A 27,609-nucleotide genomic window follows, 5' to 3' on the forward strand; every position below is an offset into this window, starting at 1 on the left:
GTTTGTACTACTTGAACACTAAAATGGTCCTCACATGAGATGACAGTGTCAGCAGTGGCCCACAGCTCATTTAAGTTTGAGAACCCTGCTCTACAATGTAGGCAACAAAAAAATAACAGAGCTATGTTTTATTATCCTCCTTTTTTCTGCTCATGTTCTATTTAACTGATTTAAGCTGAACACATTTATTAGAATTAAAATTTATACTGAAATAAAGTTTATACTACTATGTTATTTTATTATTAATACAGCACAAGATTCAGTTGCCTTTGTACAAAAACAGCTGGTAGAAAAGTCCTCCAAAGAGCTAGCTGTACATTCTTACTTTGAGTACATATCAGAGACACTACTTTTTTACTTGAGTAAAGAAGTTGAATCAGTACTTGGATTATGTTTTAAACACTAGCATCTGTACTTCTACTCAAGTACAGAAGGTCTTACTTTTGGCACCTGCGTTACTAATCAGAAGATCCAGGGTTTGATCCCTCGGTCCTTCAGTCTGCATGCAGAAGCATTCCTGGACAAGAACTGGCACTGAACCCCCATCCATTCACTGAAAAATGCTGTAGCTCCACCTACCAGCCCCGCTTCCATGTTACTTTTCTTTAAACTAGAAGTGGCCATATTTGGATGAGACGATGGGGAGCTGAGCTTTCAGCTCACAAGTTCCCTCCATTACTCACACAGGTGTAACTCACAGAGACAGAGTCCAGAGGTCAAATTCTGGGACTCGAAGGAGTGGAAATGCCGAAAAGACATTTAACACCTGCCTGTGTCTGAACACACCTGTCAGTCAAAGCACCAAGATTTACTTTTTATTTTGGCATTTTTGATCTTCTGTAATACAAAGTTGTACTTTTTAAGTCAACATATTCTTTAAAAAAAATGTACAGCCATGCTGTTGCATAATAACCTGACTGTGGTCAGAGGTTCACACATACAATCATCTGATTAGGAGTAATGGGGATTCATGAATAACATGGTATAAATAATGATTTATTCTTTATGATAATAATTTCTGAGCAGCAGCAGCAACACTGGGACATGGGCTCTGAGAGGACACGTTATGGAGACATCTCAGCCGGTGGTTTTTGTTTTTTTTTTGTTATTGTTTTTAACTTCCGCAAGAGCCGAAATACAGCCTCACCCTTCAACAATCACCGAGAATCACGTGATTCTCCAGAAACGCCGTAAGTAAAAACCGCCAAGCAGCAGCAGCTGCTGCTACATGCCAACGTCTCACTTCCTACTGCTTTCGAAATAAAAGCACAAAACCTCGGTGCTGTTTCAGTGAGGTGGCCAGCAGGGGGCAGAAGAGCTGAGCGACTGTGTGAATGAGTTTAAGACAAAGGGAATCAAAACACTGCGTGTATTTAACTTTTTTTGCCAATAACAAACAGGTAAAAGAGACAGATGGAGACATAAAGTATCAAAATAATGTCAACTACAAAAAACAAAAACAAACAAAACAATAAACACATGTTCAGATTGATTTATATACAATTCATTTCTTATAGAAAAACATGACTGAACATGCAAAATATTAAAGGCACAAAACCAGCATGATACAAACTTTTCTTTCATGGACAACAAAGCAAAATATTCTTTAAAAACACATTAACCACAAACTCTGTAAAAACAACAGCCTCACAGGAGTCACGATATTGACAAAGGATTCAAAGAAGCTCCAGATGCAAATGTTTTTTTTTCCCTCTTTTTACTCTGAATATGGAGAGCTCATCTGTAAACGCAAAAAGAAGAAAAATATTAGCGGCATAACATCGGGACAGATTCAACAAATTCTGAGTTTAACCAAAAAGCAGTCTTCCGTTTCAGCAAGGCTGATCAGAGGTAGTCTTCAATTATTTAATCTCAGCCTGCGATCACAGGTCAACAAGAAATGTAATCTGATTACAGTCAGACTGTCGGCAAACACAAAAAACAATTAAACTCCATTTAATCCAAATTTAAAATCCTAAAACATTGACTTCATGAATATTCACATCATCTCATGTGAGACAACTTTCCATCAGTGTGATTGATTACAACACAACAATTCATCAATCACTGATCAGTGTGCCATGTTTCAACAGGGTTTGCAGTAATGTCTCTGCACTGTTCACAGTCTCACAGAGACTACAGATTTTATTCTGAGCTGATAATAATTCTGATGTAACTGTCGTCTCAGTCTTTACGCTGAGGATTTAACGATAATAAAAATGTTTGCTTTAAATATAGAAAATATACAAAACCCAGTCTCTAACTTCTGATCTTTTATAGACTATGTTGACTTGAAACAAGCAGAATAATGAATTTACTGTTTTTATTATGAGGTTTCCAGAAGTTTTCCACATTTGACCTTTTTCTATTTTAGCTCTACTGCACAGAGCGATAAGAGTTAAGAGTTATAAGACACATACAGTGTCTTATTCATTTACAATAATAAAGAGCATATTATTACCAGTATTATCCACTAAGTACAATAATGTAAACTTACGGTGTCGATGTCGAAGCACAGGTGCTCATTGAGCATGTCAAACTCTCCAGGTGTCATCGGGGGCTCCGGAGACTGACACGACCGCGGGGTGGTGCTCGCGTTGGAGCTGAAATACATTAAAAGAGACGTTAAAATACATTTAGCCTGTTTTAAAATTCTGTTTAAAGTTAACTGAGCTCAACTTGAGTGAAATATGAACTCACCGCATTTCTGAGATGGGGATCAGGGTTGATGGGATGTAAGGATGCACTGGAAGTTTAACAGAGGTTTATATTAATATTTAATTAGACCTGAGAATTAGCCTGAGAGTTTCCCAGCAAAAACTTGAACACTTCACCTCATAATTAGATCTTACCTTTGCTGGGCTGGCTGTTGTAAAGCCGCCCGAATGCCTCGTCTTTGGGGATGTCGGGGTAGAGGAACTTGAGTGGGTTTTCGGGGACAACCCCGTCTGAGATCACTTTGTAGTCTCGAATGATGTCGGCGAACGGAAGCGCGCTGAGCCGGTTTTTAGTGTAAGGCTCCACAGAGTTAAACTTCACCTCACCTGGTGTGAAAAGGTACTGTTAGCAAACTTTGTTGTCCACTGTCAGCAAAGCAAGTAAAACCGCACAGATTTTCTATCAACAAAGTTTATTTAACAGTCTTACCATAGTTAAAGGTTTCGTATACATTTGCATTTTATTACCACATGTAGTCTGATGATGTTGGTTTATGGGAAATCTCACCGTTATCGCCGTGCTCCACCCAGGTGAAGGTGATTCCGCCGAGGTGGCTCTCGCTGAAGCGTAACAGGAACGTGCCTGGCTCTTTGTCCTTCAACAAGGCTCGCTCCATCTCTTTACTCACAAATCCCATGATGTAGCTGCGGAGGCGGTGAAAGACAAAAGAAATGTAGGTTTTTTGGTCTCAGCCACATTTTAGATCTGCCATTCATACGAAGTTTATCCTAATGCATTTTGAAGCTGCACATTTCTAAGACAGGGTTGTAGTCTGCAGGTGATATCTGGCACCTGCAGACATCCATTGATGCTATTTTCTGGGATAAAGCCTTTATAAAGGCGTCTAAATTTGGCTGACATACACACTTGAACTCATAATAATTTCTGTTGATTTAAACTCTAAAAAGACAAGAAATCCCCCCCAAAAAACCTTAAAAATTAAAAAACCTCTAACAGCTAATAAATGTAAGCATTAATTACCTAATAGAAATGTATATTTATGCCACATTTTGTTTTCATTTAGTTCTGTATTTATTCATCTGTGTATTTACTTTACATGTATTTGTCCTTTGCATTTCCTTCTATGCAAATGAGGGCTTAAACTTGTCTCTGATTGGTTAACACCAGATGCTGTGCTCACAGCAAGAACGCATATTGATGTTAATAAATTTAATGAAAATTAATTTTATTGTAATGTTAAATATATTAATATTTTATAAATGTATCTAACTGTTCTGTCTTTCCCAACTGATGTTGGCAGTTTTGGTCCTTCATATATGTTAATGCTAGCGGTTCATGTATCTAATAGCCCTTTCATCTTTTTGTGGAGTTGTTTTTGTTGGTTTGTTTGTTTTTAGAAGTTGTCACATTTTCTGTTTATGATCTTTTAGCCGGGACACGATGACCTACTTCTCATTCCAGACCGGCAGCAGGTGCTTCTTGATGAGCTCCAGGATCGAGTCGAGCCACATCCAGAAGCTGAACGGCTTCCCTGGAATATTCTCCTGTATGATTGGAAGAAAAGAGAGTGAGAACCTTCTCGGACTTTAAATTGAAATTAGATACGATATGGGATAAAAATACATGACCAACATTAACGACACAGCAGAAGGTTTTATGACTGCCACTAGATGGCACAATAACGCAGAAAATAATGGTACTGTGCCGCTCATGCTCATATTATCTAAGACTCACCTTGGAAAACTTGGACCAGGACACTTGATAGTCGCTGCAGGAGGCATGCTGACCTACAGAGACAAAGAGAAACTATCATAAATGGCCGTCCCAGGAAAACAAGGTCAGCAGCTTTTTAGTTATTCTCTGAACTTGTTTTAGAAAATCCTTTGAACTCTGTGAGCAGCAGCACTACTGTACTAGTGTGACCTTCCCCGTGTGGGCATAAAGTGGTTTTACTACAGTTTCCGAGACAAACAGCGTGTTGTCATGAAGCTTTGAGGCTTTGAGGTACGAGTTCTCATCAACAACAAACCCACCGAATCAAAACGCAGCGCATGCGCAACGGCCTGTCATGGTGCCTTTTTCATAGGCTTCAATAGTAATCTGGGAAATTTCAATAAAAGGTAATATATCTTTCATCCTGGAGCTTATTTATCTCGTAGAGCAGAGTCTGTGGCATGATAATGCATATAAAAAATGAATGAATCCTGTGAGGTCTGAGTAATCAGCAGTGAACTGGATCCTTGACATGGGGACAATTTGGCTCCCAGCTCTTTCGGAACAGTCTCCTCTGCCAGCGATGAAATGCTCCCAGCACTCCTCCAACAGCTTGGGATACTTTCACAAAATTAACATCTGATCATCCATCAAGCTCCATCAGCGAGAGATGCCCGCTCTCCAAATTCACACAATGTCCCCAATTTTGATTATTTGTAGAGTTCAGAAGCGAATGCACTTCCTCGAGTGTGACTTCTATCCAGTGGCTGGGAGAAAGAATCATTGGTCACCTGCAGGTTAACCTGTCACCATCTCTTCCTGCATATGTTACATCCTGGTAAAGCAAAATTATTAACCAAACAGGTTAAGGAAAGGAAAAGGATGTTTAGCTACAATAAAGATGAAAGTACAGAACCAGTGTGAGAGAGAGAGATCTCAGGGTTTGTTTGTTTTTTGCCTTAATTCATTTATATTCATACAATTTGCTATTTTCACACAGTGGGATGCTGAGCAGACAGATCAGGAGCAGGCGATATACAGCGGGGTGTAAAACTGCTGCCCCCTTCCTGATGTCCTTGCGTTTTGCATATCGTGGCTCAAGAGTTGGCAGTTTGTCTTGTAACCGGAAGGTTGCTCGAACCGTCTCGGTCGTTGTGTCCTTGGGCAAGACACTTCACCTACCACCTACTGGTGTTGGCCAGAGGGGCCGATGGCGCGATATGGCAGCCTCGCTTCTGTCAGTCTGCCCCAGGGCAGCTGTGGCTACAACTGTAGCTGCCTCCACCAGTGTGTGAATGTGAGAGTGAATGAATAGGGACTAGAAAGAGAGAGCATATTTCTCCTGTTTTGGCTTCCCTTCATTGGCTTCCTGTTAAATCCAGAATTGAATTCAAAATCCTGCTCCTCACATACAAGGTCTTAAATAATCAGGCCCCATCTTATCTTAATGACCTTGTAGTACCATATCACCCTATTAGAGCACTTCGCTCCTGCTCTGCAGGCCTACTTGTTGTTCCTAGAGTATTTAAAAGTAAAATGGGAGGCAGAGCCTTCAGTTTTCAGGCCCCTCTTCTGTGGAACCAGCTTCCAGTTTGGATTCAGGAGACAGACACTATCTCTACTTTTAAGATTAGGCTTCAAACTTTCCTTTTTGCTAAAGCATATAGTTAGGGCTGGACCAGGTGACCCTGAATCCTCCCTTAGTTATGCTGCAATAGACGTAGGCTGCCGGGGGATTCCCATGATGCATTGAGTTTTTCCTTTCCAGTCACCTTTCTCACTCACTATGTATTAACAGACCTCTCTGCATTGAATCATATCTGTTATTAATCTCTGTCTCTCTTCCACAGCATGTCTTTATCCTGTCTTCCTTCTCTCACCCCAACCAATCACAGCAGATGGCCCCGCCCCTCCCTGAGCCTGGTTCTGCTGGAGGTTTCTTCCTGTTAAAAGGGAGTTTTTCCTTCCCACTGTCGCCAAAGTGCTTGCTCATAGGGGGTCATATGATTGTTGGGTTTTTCTCTGTATCTATGAAGCGCCTTGAGGCGACTTTTGTTGTGATTTGGCGCTATATAAATAAAATTGAATTGAATTGAATTGAAAATAGTGGAATTGTAAAGCGCTTTGGGGGTCCCGAAAAGCGCTATATAAATGTAATCCATCATTATTATTATTATATTTGTCACACTTAAATGTTTCAGATTATACAACTAATTTAATATTAGAGAACACAGCACGAGTAAAATATTTAAATGTAAATGATTATTTAATTGATTAAGAGAGAAGTTATCCAAACCCACCTGGCCCTGGTTGAAAAGGTGATCGCCCCTTTTGTTAAATTGTGATTAACCACATCGTTGGGAAAGCAAACTTTACTCAGGCCTGATTACTGGCAGACCTGCTGAATCAAGAAATCACTTTAACAGAACCTGTTTGACAAACTGAAACTAAATACCTCAAAAAGCAACTTATCATGAGCAAAATGAAGACTGGAGTGTCCTGCTCAAAGTCCTGACCTGAATCCAATTAAAGAAGCTGTGGTTTATGCTGGAAAACCCTCCAATGTGGCTGAACTACAACAATTCTACAAAGATGAGACAACTTCCTCCACAGTTATTAGGTTTATCACTTTTTCACACAGGGTCATGTAGGTTTGGATCTTTATCCCTTAATAATAAACACCTTAATTTAGAAACTGCATTTAGTGTTTACTTGTGTTATCTTTGTGTATTACGTGAATCTGTTTGATGATCTGAAACATTAAAGTGTTACAAGCATACAGAAAACAGAGCAACAAAGAAGCTTCAGCTTCGTTTTTAGCTGTTTTGATTTGTTGGGATCTGATTGGGTTAAAAACAAAACAAACAAAAAACAAAACGCTGTTGTTCATCACCTTTAATGCTACTTTGGGTCTTTTAGAGTGATTTTTGTGACTGATCAGACCAAGCTCCCTGTTGTTTCACGTGAAGTCTGGCTCAGCTTGAAGCAAACGTGTTTGCTTTATGCATAAACTTGAGGTTGAGCGAGTAGCGGAAGTGGTCAGCAATATATAAGAACAGCCACGCTGGAAGGGTGATCCACTGGATTTAAATGAGGTAAGGCTTTTCATTTTTATAGACCTGTTCTCAGAACTTTGTGATCGCCCCTCAGAGTTTCTCTGCTATGCTGACTTGGACCAATCTGATACTTGGCTCGAATAACGTTTCTGGTTCTTCCCCTTTTAAACTGAGCGACTTTCTGGAGTCTCTGCACCACCTACATGCTTGAATATCTCTGCTGGCGTGTGGTTTCACAATGACAGAGGTGTCGCTTCACCCTCCATAAACAAGTAAACACTCTCCCACCTCTCTTTAGATGTTTCTGCCTTCAGCTTTAACTTTCTGTCCTAATTAGCTTGTTAGCTTGCAGTTGTCTTCTTAAGTATAATGTTTTACTGTTTGCTGTGTTGGAAAACGTTTTTCCAGGTTAACGACTTTAAAGCCACATTTTTTATTTGTTTTTTCTTAATCTTCAACCTTTGCGAAAGAACAAAACTGAAAGACAAACATACCAAAGAGCTTTTCTCCCAGCATGGTGAGCTGCTCTTTGTTGAGGCCTCGCCCGGCAAAAGTGGAGAACTGCCAGCTGAGGACCTCAGAGAGCTGGCTCCAGCTGGCCCGAGGAGGGTTCCCAAAGAAAGCCAGGTTCTGTGGAGGAAGATGGAGAAGGTGAGGGAGGCTGTGAAGCATAAAAAATGAAAACAAACATCTCCAAAACAGCTGGAGAACATGAGCAGCAGTTACAGAAGAACCAGAGTAAATGGAACATCAGCAGAATTTGTTGTCACGCTCTGGAAGTCAAAGACTTGGAATTTAAGTCAGTTTTCTTCTTGTTTAGCAGTTTTTTTTATGAACTGATGTTAAACTCAGGAAATGGGGGTGAATTGCAAGATTTATTTGTAATTTATGTCATTTTGATGCTGTTAATCGCGCATCTGTTTTGGGAAAACCAATTTTAGAGACTTGAAAAATGCAGAAATGCCCTGTGAAGATCCGTACAACACAGGTCGACTGAAAAAATAAAATCTGTGTTTCTTTATTTATTATTATATTTTATTTTAAAGATAATAGAAATGAATTTATAAAAACAAAGGCTTTTAACAAAGATGTCCAGGTGTGTTCAAATAAGTTGAGCTGAAAGTGAGCTTATGTTTGATTCAGCTCAACTGTAATTAAACTTTCAAATGAATGAATTTTCTGTTTTTAGAACAAGTCCAGTATGGCTCACCCTCGGCTCATCAGTCAGGAGGTTGTACCACATGACGGAGGCCCAGCCTCCAGGCAGCTGGCTCACATTGGAAATCACAACGAGCGGCAGGGAACACGTCTGGAAAATAAAAATAAATTGTAAATGAACAGCAACAAAAACAAGTTTGAAATAGATCTGCTCTGCCGCTGACCTCCAGGTCGATGGTGAGGCCCTGCACCGTGAAGCAGGCCTCAAAACTGAGAGAGTGAAGTTCTTCTGTCACAGAGAGCAGGCCCTGAAAAATAAAACACTGAAACATCAACTGGAGTTCAAAGGCAGATTCATTGAATATGATGCACAAATCCATCTGAAGCAGCGTTAATGGTCACTGCGGAGGACAGAAACTGCCAAATCAAGAGCAAATGATGCAATACATCAATTAATATGTCATTAAATACATTAAATATTAATTAAACCAATACATTAAATCATTTACAAACTATGGCACTGATAGTTTTGCTTCAATATTTACTTACCTTTGTATTAATTCCCTAATTTATCTACTTTCCCATTCAATGTTTACATTTATTTAAATGTATTAGTTACATGATGTATTTCTGAATCAACCATGAAGCAGGTGAAAAACTGTCCCAGTGAGACACTCTTAGCTGTATTCCTTTAAAATAAAAGTTGAATTAAAAAAGTTTGCAGAAATAAATAGGGTGAAGAGACCAAGGGGAAATAATACATGTATGCTTAAAAAAATAATAATACATGTAGATACAGGCAAATGAGGAATGAGGAATAGTGTAGCGCATAATGCATTCTCCTAACAGGAAAAGGATCACTGGGAAAAGACACAAATTCTTTTGGGGTTGTGTCATGAAGGGCATCCAAAAGCAGCTGAATATCAATTAAGGTCATATTTTATAAATGAATAAGACCTATATGGATTTAAAATAATGATTTATTTACTTTAGAAATACAAATACACACAATACACTGCAAATAATAAAAATATAATAAATAAAATAGAAAATTTTATGGGAAGAAAATACTACAAATAGTACAAAAAAAATGCAAAATTATACAAAAAAAAATATCAATTTACATTATTTTTTAAATAAAAAAAATCCCTACACTTTTTGTGGACTTTATTAAATATGAACTTATTTACAGAGTCTCTTTTATTTGGCAGTTTTTGTCCTCCGTAGGTCATCATCTACATTTCTTACCTCGTTCCCTTTGGTGCCGTTGATGTATTTCTTCTCTTTCAGCTGCTGTAAAACACAAACTCTGAGTGAGATGACTAAACACCATTTTAAATAAATGGTTAAAGGTTCAATGAAAGAACCAGTTAAACAACTGTCAACATTTGTTAGAGTTTTGTCCTACCAGATGTCTGAACTCCACTGAGAGGCAGCCGTTTGAGTAGTCCTCAATGTCCATAACTTTAGTGTTGTTGGTCAGGATGAAAAACTGACGACTTCTAAGGAGAAAAGGAGAAAAAACTTGATTTTCTTATCAATGTTTACCAGCATCCATTTATAAGATGGACTTAATTCAGAGGATGAAGTGTTTGTGGATTGTTTTAGACAATAACATAAACCATATTTAAAATCTGTATGTAGTTTTCAAAATAAAACACTCCACTTATTTTACTGCAAGGGTTTTTAAATCAGGGCGATTTTAAGAAGGTTCAGCTGCAGATGGTCCTTCCTGCCATGTATAACATCGTATATAATCTGTCAATACATGTATAAATCTAAAACAGAGATTTATAAAAGAAAACCAAGCTGATTACATTTCGCTGTAAAATTTTTGTTATAATTTGCGGATGAAATCTTTAAAGCCCACATATCTTTATGGATTTTTGAATAACTGACAAGTCAATAAGTTATAACAAAGTCAAGTACATGTTTCCTGTCTTCCTATTTCCTATTGCTTTTCCTGTCTGTTCCAGTCCGCGGTATCAGGCTAACACCACCAGAAGGTGGCAGTAAACACCAGCTGTTTAAACAGCAAAAATTGAAGAAGTGCTACTTCTATAAAAGTGAAGTCCAGGCAATTGGTTCTTAATGAATATTGAGTATTTTTGCTTTGTATCCTACTGAGAACCGAGGAAAAAAGCAAGAGAACATGTAAATCTATTACAGCATGCCTGTATTCATTCACATCTGAGAAAACATTCTCAATCTGATGTCGTCACTTTTCTTTTCTTTTTTAATCCATTTGCTTTCAGTGAACTCCTATAGCTTTTAAGGTGACTTTAACCCAATAATATGTTTTTTCTGCATCTGGTTTTACAGGAAGTTAGAGGCAAAGTTCCCCCGAGGTGCATGTTTGGTTTCCAAGTGCTTTTTCAAACCATATTTACACCTGGTAACGACAAACAAATAACACACCAGTGAAGCCATAAAACAGGAAGCTTTAGGGCTGATTTCGCCTTTTAATCTTTAAGTTTCTACCCCCTTACAGACATTTCATTTTTTTTCCAGTCTTGAATTTGTATGATGTTAAATCAGAGTGGATATCCCTGTATGAATACCTCAGGCACAGATGCTCCGCCCACCTGCTATTCAAACCTTTTGCTTATAAGGGGGAGCCTATCAGAAGTTGTCTTAAAGAGGAAGAAGCTAAAACAGGTTATTTCATGTAGAGAATTAAATGAGGGGGTTCTAAGGTCCAGTATTAGATAAAGTAGTATTATTTCACTAAACCATGCCTAACTACTGTATTAGAGTCCAGGAATAATAAATTTTGAAGACAGAAGCGAGCAGATTAGGTTGCTTTTAATCTGGTGCTGTTTCCTGTTCTCGGACATTTAGTAGTAGCACGCTGTACTCACACTCTGCCCGGGGGGAGGTCCCTGCAGAAACACACAAGCACAGCACACAACATTTTTACCTTATTTTTATTCAAGCAATGAAGACAGGTTTACTGTGGGGTCCATTTAATAAGAAAATGAATCATCTTACTTGTCAAATGTTGTTTTCACTTTCAGCTGATAATCCACTTCTGGAAGTTTAACCAGGAGTCTGCAAGAAATCAGAATAAACTGAAACAAACTGTAACCCAACAGCTGAAACAAATCCTGATACAACAAGATGTCACATCACCATACCTGACTTTGGTGGTGAACTGTACTCCAGTCTTAATGATGAGGGGTTTCTGTGGATGTGTGGGCATACATGGCTGCTTCTCCACCACAAATGAGCTGTGAAAAAAACCCACACCTCGATTTACAATTTCACTTTAACACCCCGAGCTTGAGAGAGAACATTCAAACCACAGCTGGCCGTGTTCCTCCTCCGGTAGTTACCACCTTTCGGTTTATTGTCTAATGTGTTGTCAGAAGCTGAAGTAGAGGAGGAAGTCATGTTTTTCATTTTTCAGAGCACTGAAAGTTGTTCTGCACAATAATGAATTGGGCTGGGATCCCTTGCACTGCTTATTACACATCTGCATCTCCTCCTCTCCCGTGTGGCATCCCTCAAGGCTCAATCCTGGGACCGCCTCTGGTTTCATTATATAGGTTATCTTTCGGCTAATATCTTAACAGCTTCAGTGGTATCTAGTACCATTTCTTTCTTTCTTATCTCAGTGAATGTGTCACTAATTAATTAATTGTCCTCCATCTTACTCCTGGCAAAACTGGGGTTTTTGTGTTAGGCTCTGACAGTTTCTCTAATGAGACCCAACATTAAATCACTACTCTTATTATTATAGATGAAGCTACGCAGCTGTCAACAGGTCATTAAAATCATTTCAAGCTGCAGCAGCAAAGAGATATACACAAAAAAGAATCAATAACTGTGATTCAGCATACTCTAAGTAGATTCTGCTACTCAAACTATTGCACTTTTACTTCAATTTTAGTTTTGTTTAATAAATTAAAAGCATCTAAATACTTCTTTTCATAACAGGGTTTAATTTTTTGTGCAGCTAATTTCAGAGGTGGGAAATAACGAAGTAAAAATACTTTGTTATTGTACTTAAGTGGAATTTTTAGTTATTTGTACCTTACTTGAGTATTTGTTCTTCCAGCCTTTTATTTTTACTCCCTACATTTTAAAACAAATATCTTGACTTTCTATTCTATTTCTGTTACATTTTGAAAATGGGCTTATTATATTTGGTTTGATGCATTTGAGGGGAGTTATTATTTCACATCACCGAGGGGCTTCAAACATCAAACCGATCTGAGCCTAACCAGTAACACATGAGAGGCAATCCTGTTCACGTATTAATTATCCGGGGAATTTGCATAAAAATAGGTGAAAAAGGCAAAACCATGTGCCATAGTCAGGGTTAAAGTGGGCCGGTGTTTTGTTTGTTTTTTTTTTGTTTGTTTTTTTGGCACAACGAACGACTGCAGGTGTGCATAAGGTTCTTCAACATCTAGCTAGCCATACAGAAGACGAACGGCAGGTAATTTCAGTCACCCTGCAGAAAACAGAGCTTTTTTCCCTCTGGTCATGTTCTATTTACCTGCTTCAAGAGTATCTTTTATTAGAATTAAAATTTAGACTGAAATAAAGTTTGTATTCCTGCTGATATTATTTTATTATTATATTAATATAGTACAAGGTTCACTTTACTTTGCATAAAAATAGGTGTTGAGATGTTTTTTAAGGTTCTATAATTTTGCTTTTTAACGCTGAGTACATTTCTTAGCCAGTACTTTTTAACGTTTACTTGAGTAAAGAAGTTGAATCAGTACTTCAACTTTTACAGGAGTATTTTTTAACTGTACTTCTACTTAAGTACAGAATGTCTATACTTTTGCCAGCTCTGGTTAATTTTCATGTAATCTGTATGAGGGCACAGGACATCCTGCCCCCTTGTATTCATTTCAAATTAAATATTCTAGTTCTGTGTCACCACATTTAAAAAAAATTTAAATCATAGAAATACCCCCACATGCAACACAGATTTCTTTCACAAATGCTAAAGGAATAAAAGGTCTTCTGCTGAGCTGTGTTGGTACCTCTTGATGAGATGGTAGATGAGATATTTCACTCTCTCTTCCATCTGAGGCTTTTGCAGGGGTATTGGGTCGCTCTCATAGGTCACCTTCACCACCAGCTCCCCCAGTTTGTCCAGCTGACGCTTGATCTGGAAAAGGCTCTGGGCAGTCAGGGTGAACCTGAGAGAAGCGAAGAATAGGATGAGGGCAGAGAATTTATCTGATCTTTATTTAACAGCATAGTGCCACCTTAAAATCCGTTACCTCTGCCAGTTAGTTACAATATACTCAATTATTTTGCTCGATAGTAAACTACTTAACTGACAACTGATAATTATAGAAGATCATTTCTGCCACTGAAAAAGAGAAATGGCCATCCATAACTTCAAGTTATGGATGGCCATTAAAAGAAATAAAAAAACCAAACAAAAACAAAGCGTTTTTCAGTCACAGAAACAAGCTTCCATAGTAATTATACTAATGAGTTAGCTATATAGTCAACCAAGTAATATTCGTGTCAAGTTGGGTGACATATAGCATAGATTTTACAGTATATATCACAGGGTGTCATATGTACTGGGAAATTAATATTCAATCTATAAATAAATATTTATTAGAAATAATGTATACATTTATTTTTTTGTATAATGAATTTATTTCAGTTGGTGTTGGTCCTCCATATATCTATATAAAAGCAGATATACAAATGGTACTTAACTATTACAAATGCAACAGATATAATGACATAATTTATTAATATTATTTTGGCATTTTTGGGCCTCCATACGAGGTACTTCATTAGCATTAACAGTAAGGATTTCTGACTTTTTGTTTGGAGGTCATTACCAGCTCTGCAGCTGCTCCAGCCCGGTGAGCAGAGGACCCCCGATGGCAGCAATCTGCTGCCTTCGTTTCCAGTCCTGCAGCTCGGGGTTGAGCTGAGAGGTCATCAGGTCGTCAATCTCTTTGATCACAACGTCCATCTTTGATAAAATCTCCTAACAAAGGCATGAAATACAGTGTTTATGGCTGATCAACACACTGTGAATGATTTTTTTATTTGTACACCTGCATATATTTTTGTCACGTTTCAGAGCTTTGCATGTGCGTACCTTCCTTTTAAAGTCAAGCCGGTTTAGCATTTCCTGTAGCCTTGTTACTTCCTGTTTCATCACGTCAGAGTTTCTATCAGTTGATTCTGACACAACCACAAAAACAGTAGTATGAAATAAGTCTTCTAAAATAGTAAATGACGTTTTATTTTTACACCTTGTAAAATGGCTCACCTCGAGACTGCAGGGTCTTGTAGCGGAAATCAAAGTCATCCTGCATGTCCTCGATGTATTTCACAGCCTGGTCCATCAACTGGAAACAGACATTTTTTGTGTAAAATTCATCAATAAAATTCAGCTTTGTGTTTTCTCCATCTTGTATTGAAGGTGTTTGAGTTACCTGTACGCTGCCCCTGATGATCCCAACTCTGTTGTCCATGTTCTTCTGCCTCTCAAATGCCACAGAGTTCTGCAAAGACTTCTCCAGAGGACCCTGTAAAAAAAAACAAAAAAAACCCAAAACCAAACATTTACTTATTTACAACTTTGTATTTCTGAACAGTCTGTAATCTGTAATCTTTATTTACTTCTGATTTAACCATATCAACATTAATGACATGACTCTCATATGTCTGTTGGTGCTGCTCCCACAGCATCATAACCAGTGTTGGGAAGGTTACTTTTAAAATGTATTCCATTACAGAATACAGAATACATGCCCCAAAATGTATTCTGTAACGTATTCCGTTACGTTACTCAATGAGAGTAACGTATTCTGAATACTTTGGATTACTTAATATATTATCATGCTGTTTACAACTACATGAATGTACTATTGCTGTGATTTATTACTGTTACTGAAGGTCCGCGGCTCCGAACCGTAGTAAAGGGACCTCTGGCTAATACGGTTCGTGTCGGGCTCGTAGCCGAAAACTAGCTTTACTTTGTTGTCTGGGTCAACTTTGCTAGCGAGAGACAGAGAGAGGCGTTGAAAGGCTGCTCCAACGGAACTTATTGTTTTTGGAGGAAAACACGAACACAGTGTACAGTCGAGTCTTAATAGCTTACTTACAACTGGGCTCGTCAGGCACTCTTCTTGGCTGCATGGTTATTATTATATTTACATGCTTCCAGCTCCCGTTTTTGCTTGATGACAGCTCGTACTTTTCCTTATTCTCCCTCCCTCGCTCACAGACACATAACGTGTATGGCAGTCCATTCTCCCTGCAGCACGGACTACACTGCCTATGATGCTACATTCTTTAGAGCTATACCGGTAGCATTCTGCCTATTAGCTTAGCACAACAACAACAGGCGCTCTCTCACCCAGGAAACACGCAGAGAGAGAGCGTCACCCTGTAACCATGGCAACCGTAACGCTGCCACCTGGAACAACAGAACGTAGCTGTCAAACAAAACCCAAACAGTCCTGACCCGCCACAATATGAAACAGGGAAGTACCGCCGTGTAATCCATTTATTTCAACAAAGTAACTGTATTCTAAATACAACCTTTTTAAACGGTAACTGTAACGGAATACAGTTACTCATATTTTGTATTTTAAATACGTAACGGCGGTACATGTATTCCGTTACTCCCCAACACTGATCATAACTAAGAGCTGTTGATATTAATCACACTGTTGAAATGTTCAATTCAATTCAATTTTATTTATATAGCGCCAAATCACAACAAAAGATTCAGGGTCATGTGGGGTTCATGTTTAATATAGTGTGTAATGAATGTTTTTTAAAGTTGCTTTTTTGCCATCTTTAGACAAGAAAACATTATTAACTTTGGGGAAATTCAGGGTGCCAGTGCATGAATAAAAAACATGTTACTCACTGGTTTTGGTCTCTGCAAACTGAAGACTCAATTAAAGACTGGATCTTTATCCCTTTGAGGCATTTTTTAACCAATTATCTGAGAAATACCACAGTTTATTTTGAGGTAGAGGCTGTCCACAGCTTTGGGGTGAGTGAATATTCACCATGGTATTATAGTATTAGCACGTAGCCATGTCTGTGTACAGTTCATGGATGCAGCATGGTAATCAAGCTTTCTCAAGTTAGCTGAAAATTTAGTTAATATGTGGACTCCAAAGATGATGGATGAGCACAGTGGCTACATGCATCTTTTGTATACAGTCGATTTATTGGACATATCGTGTACTGGGACGTGTTGAACATTTTTCTGGCACATTAAATTTTAACATTGCGTGGGTAATATTTTGGGAACAAACAGCCTCTGTGCACAGAGACTCTCTAAAGTTTCAACTCTGGCTATGAGTATCTGCATATAGAAGACCTCTTTCTTCCTCTGAAACCTGAAACCAGACTGAGTTTAAACCTGCAATAACAGAGGTGTGTTATCTGATGTGAGCAGAAGCTGCAAAGCATCACTGAAACGTTTTAAGGCGATATAGTAAACTTCTTTATGACTGCTTCAGTTTTTGGTCTTTACAACGTTTTTTTGCACGGATATTAGAAAGAAAAGGTGTTAATGATGTCTGTGTGCTGTGTAGTGCTGGGGAGGTAGTCCAAGGTGAGTTTATTACTCTTTATTGGTTCCAATAACAATAAAGTTATGGTGCATTAAACCCAAACAGTGAGCTAAGTGAAGCAGCAGTCTCTATGGAACAACCCAGCTTAAGAAAACAAACAGTTATCCTGTTCACGGGAATAGAAACACTTTAGTGATTACCGTAAAAAGCCAAACACTGATTGTTGGGAATAAAGTGAACTGGCTGGTTGGGAGGGTGGGGGTGTGAAATATGTTTTACAGTGTAGTCTTCCTGGTAGTGGCCCAGATTTACCAGCAGAGACTGTAATAAAGGGACTTTCCCTTCACTGAGGCAGACAATGTGACAAACCTGTTCTTGCATGCAGGCACTGGAGAGAATACGGCGCTCTTCCCTGAGACAGGTGGAGATGACTCTGGCCATTACAGCAGGATTGGTGGCGTATTTCAGCTACAGTGACGCAAACAGAGAAAATTTCAGTTATAAAACCCCCTGAGAAAAAAACCTTCGAACCAATGATTTCCTAATGATGTGATCATTTGTGTAAGTAGGCTATAAAACCAACCACAGCATGATCAATACTCCCACAGTGTCGGTTTATCTGTGAAGAAGAGATGAAAAGGAAATCCCTGACAGAGCGGAAGCCCTTTATTTCAATAACAAAGGAATGAAGTTTAACTGGACACAAAACGAGTATTCTCCGTGAACAGCAGCTGAGTAAATAAAGTCAGATATTTGGAGCTCATCCAGGTTCGACTCTTTAAGGGCAAATAATTTAACCACAACATTTAGTTAGATATTAGAGAACTGATGTGAGCCTCATTTATAAACATGTAAAAGTTGCATAATCAAAATTGTAATGATGCAACTTGCACCATGAGGTTAAAAAATAATATAAAAGAAGCAACATTAAGACAAACCTTGTTAACCTTTAGCAAATAACCCTAACTGAGGATTATTGTCCACTAGAAACCTTAGATTTCTTAAGTAGGGATAGACTTCAGGACTCAAATTATTATTTTTGTTTCAAATTGCATTCCATATCTATGAGTGCCACATTTTTTATTTCTCCATTCCATCTACGTTCATTCACTCAGCATTTTCTCCTTTTCTTCAAAGATGTATTTATTTCATTATTTTCTTAATACATTTCTTTTTTGCTTTTTTATGAGGCAAATCACAGAGTTATGCAATGACATTAATCATTAAAATAAGAAATTTAAAGTAAGTAGAATCAATAGAAAACATATATTGTATAAATAAATACCCACATTCATTGGTTTTAAAGTCATTAATGGCCTTTTGATGTTTTTTGGTTTGTTTTTTTACATTCTGCGCTTTACGTCTTCCATAAAAGACCTACACCAGTGAAAAAATTATGAAGCTAAAAACATAAATAAATAATATATAAATAATTAAGAAACAAATTAAAAGAGGAGCCAAGTCATTACATTACACTACCAAATCTTTTATTCCTGTTTTTCTTGTATTATTCTTTAATGTTTTTGTATTTGCTAAATATTGATAAGTGGGATTGTAGATTTTGTTTCTCTGCCTTTAATGACATCATCTTTTTTTTTGTGAATTCGGTATTCTAATGATGCCTTTAATGGTATATTCATTCATTTTTTTAAAAATCAACTTATTTTTGATTTTGGCAGTTTGGCGCCTCCATACTTTCCTGCCAGATGCCTGTATCTTTAAATCTCTTTATTTTTAGACTATATATGGCTAATATATGCGGCAGAAGCCACAAACTTTCCGAAGCTGCATAACGGCCTCTACATACATTCAAATGCTCACCAAGAAAAGTACAAAAAACTTCTTCTGGAGGAAGAGGGAAAGTTTTTGTCTCGCCTTCAGGTGTGACTAATATTTCATCACTGTAAGACGACAGACTGAGGACGCACAAACGCACACACACCTACACGCTCAGTCTTATGACAGCAGCAGTGATGCACTGGTATCCTTTCAGAGTTTGTACCGTTCACCAAGCTGACCTACATTATTCAGCAAAAATTCACTATAAATACTTCTCCTGCTGTTATGGGTACTTTACAGTCAAACCCAACACTCCTGACATTTTCCCTCAGCAAGCAGCGAAGGCCACATTAAAAATGTGCGCCTACCACTGCGAGGGATTTCCCCTCAAAGAAAGACCCTGCGTGAACATGAATGGAAGAGAGATTCAAACATGAGCTAAAATCTCTCCTCTGTTACATGAACACATAACAACAACAACAACAACAAGCCACAAACACCCTCGACTATCGCACAGGAGTAGCTACTTCCTCTAAGAAGTGTTGACACATAACACATATACATATTCACAGGAAGCAGCGGTACAAGCCTCGAGGGTTCACTCTGCAAGAGGTATCTGTCTTTCTTCCAGAATAAAAGCGAGTGACGACCACAACCGAACTTCCTGAGAAGCTCCTCTGGCAGAATAGACATCCTCAAAGGGTTCATCGACAGAGAGAATAACTTAAAGTGTTTATAGACAACAATGAAAGAAAGGAATTCAATGTGCAAAAGCTCTTTACTGACTTCAATTAACTATTAAACTGCTATTAAAACAGTAGCAGCAAAAACCAGAGCTGCAGCTTTCAGGCAGCACACAAACAGAAAGCTGCACATTTACAGCAATTCCCAACTCGTGAGCACGGCAATTATTTTACTTCCCTTTCACCTCAGGCACATGTACACACCACGAGGCTACTTCTCCAAATTGAGGACGCTTTAGTGGAGTTCACGGCTGAACGCTTTCTCTCAGTGTGTGGATAAAAGTGCACAACAATAACAAGAAGCCACGGGCAGAGCAGCACCATAACCTACAAGTACTGAGCAAAGAATCCAACATGACCTCTTTTCTGAGCTGTACAAACAAAGGAAACTCATGTAGAAACACCACAAATATCAACTTAAATGAGAATTAAAGCTGCTTAATCTGGACTGCCATAAATAAACTGCAGCTAATTACGAACTTTGCAAAATTCCCACAACTCCTGCATACTTTTAAGTCTGCAAACTTCAGCTAGAAACTTCTTCTACAGATTTGCAGCTTGGCTCGAGTTGAATCCATGCTCACAGTTGTGGCTTCAACAACAAAAAAACACAAAAAAGCGCCTTTTCTTCAGATGTAATCACACTGCATGAGAAATGATTAACATGCATATACTTCCTCAAAAACATCCTGGCGCTCCACAGCCTGCGCTGAATCGTGTGATTTATGTAAAACTATCAGGGCGCGATATATGGGGCGATCGTGGCTCAAGAGTTGGGAGTTCGCCTTGTAATCGCAAGGTTGCTGGTTCGAGCCCCGGCTCAGACAGTCTCGGTCGTTGTGTCCTTGGGCAAGACGCTTCACCTACCGCCTACTGGTGTTGGCCAGAGGGGCCGATGGCGCGATATGACAGCCTCGCTTCTGTCAGTCTGCCCCAGGGCAGCTGTGGCTACAACTGTAGCTGCCTCCACCAGTGTGTGAATGGGTGGATGACTGGGTGTGTAAAGCGCTTTGTGGTCCCTAGGGGGGACTAGTAACTAGTAGCGCTTTACAAATATAGGCCATTTACCATTGATCATCAGATTTGCTTTAATCAGCACGACGCAAACATGAGTCTGATTTTAGATGCTGTGGGGCTCTTTGCTAGCAGCTAGTATTCTTTAGGTCTGATCAGTTGTGCAGAGAGTATAGCTCTGTACACTTCACAGTCCATTCTGCTGCTTATATCAGAAGTGACATCATCAGTAAACATAAGTGACACGTTCCTGCAGCCATAAATGCCCGTGCCCACACTACCTCCACCATGTTTAACAGATGTTATACGCTTCAGATCAGGTTTCTCTCCTTCTCCAAACTTTTATCTTCCCTTCACTCTTGTAAGACTTTATCTTGGTTTTAAAGATTTTTCTTTCAGGACTCCAGAATCCGGCCTGCCTTACCACAGACCTCACCTGGCCATTAAGTCATCAGTCAACCGTCCAATTACCTTTGAGACTCTAAAAATATAACGTATGTATAAAAATAGCTGTACCTCCTACACAGTTAATACAGAAATTGTTAAACCCCTTGAATTAAAGCTAAAAGTCTGCATTTCAGACAGCTCTTAACTGTTTAATTTAAAATAGTTATTTTTCAGTAGTTTTGAACTAATATTCATTTATTTAAAAATATATATTTTTGGTAGTTTTAATCCACTATGGATAACAGTAATATTACTATTAAATAACAAACTCAAATTATGAAAATGTATTAATTATTTTTGGCAGCCACCATAAATAATATTAACTAGATAAAATCACTATTAATTGAATATCAGCATGTATTATTAATATTTTTTGTTTCAGCACATTAATTCATAATTCAAGTCATTTATTTATGTTAACTTTTTGTATTTTTGTCATTTGCAATCTTCCATATAAAAATACCAGTACCTAACTAACCAGCTTTTCCTCCATATGCGATTTGAAACCCATATCTTTGTCATCTTTCTGCCGTTACCGTGTGCCGAACAGTCTCATTCACTGCTGTGTAAACATGTATGTGACGCTTTAAAAGCACGCGTTGAGCTTTTATCTTTCCACATGATCACGTCGTAGTAAAAATCTCACCCGTTTCTTCTGTAATATGTGTCAATAAAACTGTGTGAGTAGAGCATACACACTTCCTCTATTTACACTACATCTGTCTGTCAAGGCTGCTTTCCAGTATGGGGCACATTAGGGTGGCAGTTGTTTTTGTCATCTGTGGAGCACTCAGTAAGTGCACCATGTGAGAAAACAAGCATGTCGCTTCTAGCCTGTCCTAGAAAACAGGAAGTCCAACAAATGTTTGTGTTACAAAGGCAGATCTGAAGTGCTGAGGTCTCGGCTGAGAAATTAGATGTCTGGGGGAGAGGTGGACTCACTTGCAGCTGCTGCTGAATTATTTTCATGTTGTGTCGTTGCAGAAAGTTCTGCTCCTGCGAGCGCACCCTCTCCAGCTGGGTCAGCAGGTTGGTGAAGAGCACGCCAGCCATCGACTCGTCGTTCACCGCGGTGTCCCTAAAAGTATACAGAGTGACACATTCAGGAGATTCAGAGCAACAAAAGCTGTGAAGAACAAAGAAGTTGCTTTACCACCTACCACAGGCCTTCAAGCTGGCAGTAGTTAAACCGTTACTTAAAAAGCCATCTTAGCTAATTAGCTAATTATAGGCCAATCTCCTACCTTCCTTTTATCTCTAAAATTCTTGAAAGAGTAGTTGACAAACAGCTAACAGATCACCTGCAGAGGAATAGCTTATTTGAAGAGTTTCAGTCAGGTTTCAGAGCTTATGGCCTTCTTCTTATGGCCTCTGAGAGTGGACTCATCTCTGTGCTAGTCTTGGATGACCTGGAGAGCACTCCCAGACCTGGATGACCTCTAATTTTGAGCTTCTTTTTTTTTAACATTTGCACAATATCTCTAAAATTAGAAATATCCTGTCTCAGAGTTTTGCTGAAAAACTAGTTCATTATTTTTTTACTAGACCATACATTTAATCTAGGGTGGACTACTGTAAAAACTCCCTGAAAGTTCAGTTAATCCAAAATGCTGCAGCAAGAGTACTGACTAGAAAGAGAGAGCATATTCCTCTTATGTTGGCTTCCCTTTATTGGCTCCCTGTTAAATCCAGAATCAAATCTAAAAATCTACTGCTACATACAAGGTCTTGAATAATCAGGCCCATCTTATCTTAATGACTTTAGAGTACCGTATCACTCCATGAGAGCCCTTCGCTCTTAGACTGCAGTCAGACCAGTTGCAGATGGCTGCCCCTCCCTGTGCCTGGTTTTGCCAGAGTTTTCCTCCTCTTAAAAGGGAGTTTTTCCTTTCCACTGTTGCCAAAGCGCTTGCTTACAGAAGTGAGCAAGTTGTTGGTGTTTACTCTGCACTATTGCAGGGTCTTTACCTTACAACATAAAGTGCCATCGGGGAACTGCTGTTGTGATTTGTTACTATATAAATAAAACTGAATTGAATAGTTCCTTGCTCAAGAGTCAAAAAATAGTGGTACTTTTGTCCATCCATCCATTTTCTTCCAATAAAGGGTTGGTTTTCAAGTAACGAGTAAAGTAAGGGATTACTATTGCAAAAATGGTAATTAGATTACCGTTACTTTCCCGTAGGAACGCTGCGTTACTGCGTTACTAAAACCGTTTTTTTCTTGCGAGAATGTCTCATGACAGTGACGTAAGCGAGTGCGACGTTCGTGACAACAGCTGTGTGCAGATCAACAATGGATCATATATCGAGTGCAGAGAGAGTATGAGCGTGCAGCGTTTAAAGCGTGGAAGTACTGACCTTACTTTGAGTTTGATTCCATAAAAAGTGACAAAAACATTAGTGTCCGCTGTGCGTGGGAAGAAAACTTCTTTTTACAGCGAAAAAAACCCCTAAACTTCCGAGCAAGCACCGAGTAGCTACGACGTAATGGGAAACTCACAGAGAAACTGCCGTATCCTTCCACTGACCGCTGCGGCACACCTGCACCAGGATAAACCTCCGCCTACTCTACTCCTGCTTTACAGGTGAAAATAGAGCAAAAGGACCGCTAGTCTTTGACTTTATTTATTTTCTGCTGTGTTTTACTTGCATCTGAAAGAGTGAGTGTAAACACAAAAAAAAAAAAAAAAATTATATATATATATATATATATATATATATATATATATATATATATATATATATATATATATAACGTGCTGGAATGTGCAGAAAATAGGTTTAAATGTTAAACAAATTTCTTCCAGTCAGAGAATGGTGCATATAATTAAAATTTTGCTTCATGCATAAAGTTAAAAGATTAAAACTAACAAAACAAGTTTTAAAAAGAGACTTTTCCATTTGATTACATTTTGTATGATGGATTATGTAGAAAAAGTAGAATTGGGCTGAAAGATCTATCGCTTTATCACCTATTCAGCTTGTAAATCATGTTTTTAAAAAGTAACTAAGTAATTAATTACTTTTGAAAATAAGTAATCAGTAAAGTAACGGGATTACTTTTTTGGGGAACTTTTTTCAAGTAACTTGACCAACACTGGTCATAGGGCTAACACAGAGAGACAGACAGCATTTACACCTATGGGAAATCTAGAATCACCTGTTAACTTGCCCCAAAAAAACGAAAACTGCAGTTCCTTGAATGATCACTGAAGTCAGACTTCAAGAGTAAGTTTGTCTCCTTTGTTTTTCTCTTCTCATGCTGATAATGATGCCGCCACAGCTCTGTACCCTTCATTCCAGTACTTAGGGTGCAAATTCCCCCTGCAGTATTCCCGTGAGCAATAGATGTCGCAATTGAGACTTCCACATTCGCACTGGTATTGTCTCTTCAACCCAGCAGTAGCACAATGGACCATTTTAAAGAAATCGACAGCTGCAGGACCGGCTGACACAACACCAACATGGCTTGCTACAGCAGATGTGACATCACTTAGGCGTACAGCGCCGTTCGCAAGGGGATGAATGGCGAACATAACAGGATCCTTCTACTCCCAAGTTAAAAATCATAGACTGTATTTAAAAAATAAATGTAGCTACCATTACATAACCTATTTATTTCTGATATATGCATTTCTAGACTGAACTTAACCAATAATCTTTGAGGGGAAAAAGGTCTTTTAAGTTTTGAAAACAACAAGAAACATGTAACTTTTCTTTGTATAAGAAAAAAAATAAGAAAACTATGAAAAATTATGTCTTCAATACATTTCTTGGACTTTTTAAATTGTATTTCTTGTGGAACAAAACTCAAAGGTTTGTAGCCTTATGTACATGTTATTTAGTGAAGGAATGGAAGAGCCTTCAGGCAGGTTCTCTCAGACCTGCCCAGCACCGTTGAAAAATGTACTTTAACTCAGACCACAATCATTCCTAAATCCTGCTGAAACCAAAAACTAAAAGCATCCATTTACTCTCCTTTTAGCTAAAAGGAAACACTCTGTGGGTGATAAATGATCACTGTTCTCTGACTTTGTTTGCAGCTCGTTGATAAGGAAGAAGGTGCAGCTACAGCGGGTTTTTCACTGAAAAGAGCTTCCTGTAGGAAATGAGGTCTATGACGTGAAGTTGTGGGCTGTAAAACCAAGAAGTCATGGTTTTGATCAATCAGCTTCAACTGAACAAAAGTATAAACTCAGCGATTTGAACTCAGCTTTGTCAACATGTTTTTGATGCACAGGTGATCGTTTATGTTTGCACAAACTTTCACTGAGCTTCAGAAGACGTCTGGATCAAAACCTCCTGCTTTTCTGGATTTAAATTTAAAAAGCCTAGACCCATTAAAAAATAGATATCTATACACTTAAAATATTTGATAGACAATATTTCTGTCTTATTTTGCTTCAGAACTATTACATAGGATTATTTCCTTGAATTATTGCCTCTTCTATTTATTCATCCATTTTAATTTCAAGTTACTCATTTCTAAATTATTATTTTTTCATCATTTTGCCTTGCTCCAATTTTCCTTAAGTATTTTTCTTAAAGAATATTTATTTAGACATTTATGCTTTATTAAACAAATATAAACGGCTGACATTGTGAGTGTTTATGGAGTTGATTCTTTGCTTGTTTGCCAGCATATTAACACCAGACTCATATCCTAAATATATTTTCACATACTTATTATTTGGTTATCTTTAGTCTTATGTACAAGGTTATTATAGTCAACTAAAACTAAAATAAAATGAATAAAATAAATATTTGAGTTAACTGAAATAAAAGAAAAATATGTATTTTATTGACTGAAGATGATAACTCTATGTGACAGAGTCGTAGGTTTATTTTGTACTTACATTACATTACAAAAAATAAAACTGATACTAAAACTAAACCATCCCCACCCATAAACTGCTATATTACAATCATTACAAAGAAAGAAGAAAGAAAAGACAGACATATTGGGTAAATAGTAAATAAATAGTTCACAATACTTTGATAAAAAAAAGAAAAACATTGATATTACATGTTGTGTACCTAATTGCATAATTATTTATGTACTAAGTCATTCATTTGTGTATTTAGTTAATGTTAATTTTGGCTGCTTCAGTCCTCCATACCATGTGGTCTTTCAGCCTATGAAGACAGCTGCCTTTTTTTGTAATACAGACTTTTTTTCCCACACTTCTTTGCACATAGATGAAGACTCACCAGTCCTGAGACTCGATCCAGCTGGCCAGCCCCTGCCTGATGTCCATGGGGAAGTTATCGTCATACAGGTAATCCACCTGTTCCAGGAGTCTGATCTCCAGCTGTTGAATCTGCTTCCACTGGCTCATGATGCTGTGCCTTCGGACACCACGCGATGCACACACCCGTTATCACCAAAGAGTGCTCTAAAAACATGAATAACATGTTAAATATTATCTAAAATTACGGATTATTTATTGTATGTAATTATTTGATCGTTTAATGTCGCTTCTCCTCGTGTTTGTTACCTGAGACGTTTCCGCGCTGCCTTCCTGTCAGCTTTCATCTACCATGTGCACTTGTTTCCCTTGCGCTGACTTTCGTTTTTTATATGTGCCTCTCAGATCAGGAAGCGACCTCATTTCCCCTCAGTGGCTGTTCTCAGGTACTCAGAAGGCCCCTCCTCCTCCTCCTCCTGCCAATCACACACTCAGACTGATCCTAAACTTTTAGACAGGTAACAGATGCAACTAGAAAAGTGATACTGTAAGGTTATATCAAGAAACAGACTAAGTTAGAGAAGTAGCTGAAATGAATGCATCATATTTATCTCAGCTGATTACATAAATCTTTAGATAGGTAATTAATGATCAAAAATTACTTTCAGCTAGATCACAAAGTAATGATAAACAGTCTAAATGACCAACCAAACATAATGGATAAACCATAAACTGATGAAATCAGTGACTGTAAACAAACTTTTATATAGTAATTTATGGAAGTTTGTTTGCACCAGTTTTGAGTTATGTATCTTAGAATTTCAAGTTAACAGATTGCAGAAAATATGCATTAATATTAATTTTTAAAAAATGGTGGGAACAAGCATCTATAGGCAATTGTTGAATTACACTAGCTAGATTAAATTATGAGTCAAAGGTCATAAATTATTTTTGATAAAAGTATGACTAGCTGATAAACTGCTTGCTAACAGTTTGCTAACATTAAATCATTATGTTGCTTTTTAAGCTAGCAGTTAAATTGGCATTATGACAAAGTATCAAATTAAATTCAATTACTAGAAATGTTGATAGGTTTTGTTAAAGTTATACCAAGTAGTTAAGCTGTCTAACACTTTTAACTGACAGTTGAAATGGTTAGCTAAACGCAATGGGTGAACCATATACTGTAGCTAACTTTATCTATATTCTTAGGCAACATTTGACATTTAAGATTATTATACCAATAATAAAAGAATTTACAAACCTTTTTTTTTAAAAAAAAATAATCAAAC

General features: G+C 38.0%; 1 protein-coding gene across 1 annotated transcript; it reads right to left on the minus strand.

Annotated features, from left to right (window-relative positions):
• Positions 1 to 1,077: 1,077 nt before the first annotated feature.
• LOC102786242 (signal transducer and activator of transcription 4-like) lies at positions 1,078 to 26,692 on the minus strand. The gene is made up of 24 exons (XM_087830215.1): positions 26,627 to 26,692; positions 26,340 to 26,524; positions 22,069 to 22,204; positions 17,513 to 17,611; positions 15,041 to 15,133; positions 14,875 to 14,953; positions 14,701 to 14,786; positions 14,435 to 14,586; positions 13,610 to 13,768; positions 11,744 to 11,836; positions 11,598 to 11,657; positions 11,468 to 11,488; positions 10,015 to 10,108; positions 9,855 to 9,899; positions 8,831 to 8,914; positions 8,659 to 8,757; positions 7,943 to 8,078; positions 4,414 to 4,466; positions 4,129 to 4,223; positions 3,226 to 3,362; positions 2,853 to 3,044; positions 2,701 to 2,746; positions 2,498 to 2,603; positions 1,078 to 1,741 (listed from the first exon to the last, which is right to left on the minus strand). Exons 2-24 carry the CDS (start codon positions 26,465 to 26,467, stop codon positions 1,718 to 1,720), a joined length of 2,217 nt encoding a protein of 738 aa, XP_087686341.1. The 5' UTR covers positions 26,468 to 26,524; positions 26,627 to 26,692; the 3' UTR covers positions 1,078 to 1,717.
• Positions 26,693 to 27,609: the final 917 nt, after the last annotated feature.

Source organism: Neolamprologus brichardi, chromosome 16 (assembly GCF_056152115.1).
Source record: "Neolamprologus brichardi isolate AB-2024 chromosome 16, ASM5615211v1, whole genome shotgun sequence".
In the NCBI taxonomy this organism is placed as follows: Eukaryota; Metazoa; Chordata; class Actinopteri; order Cichliformes; family Cichlidae; genus Neolamprologus; species Neolamprologus brichardi.

Bases quoted from the DNA above. Each gene is read 5' to 3' on its own strand.
- LOC102786242 (XM_087830215.1), bottom strand. From the start codon at position 26,467: ATGAGCCAGTGGAAGCAGATTCAACAGCTGGAGATCAGACTCCTGGAA. The intron at 14,954-15,040 runs GTAACTCAAACA...GTCTGTTTCCAG, and splicing joins TCATCAGGGGCAGCGTACAG to TTGATGGACCAGGCTGTGAA. The intron at 8,758-8,830 runs GTCAGCGGCAGA...TTTATTTTCCAG, and splicing joins GCCTCACCATCGACCTGGAG to ACGTGTTCCCTGCCGCTCGT.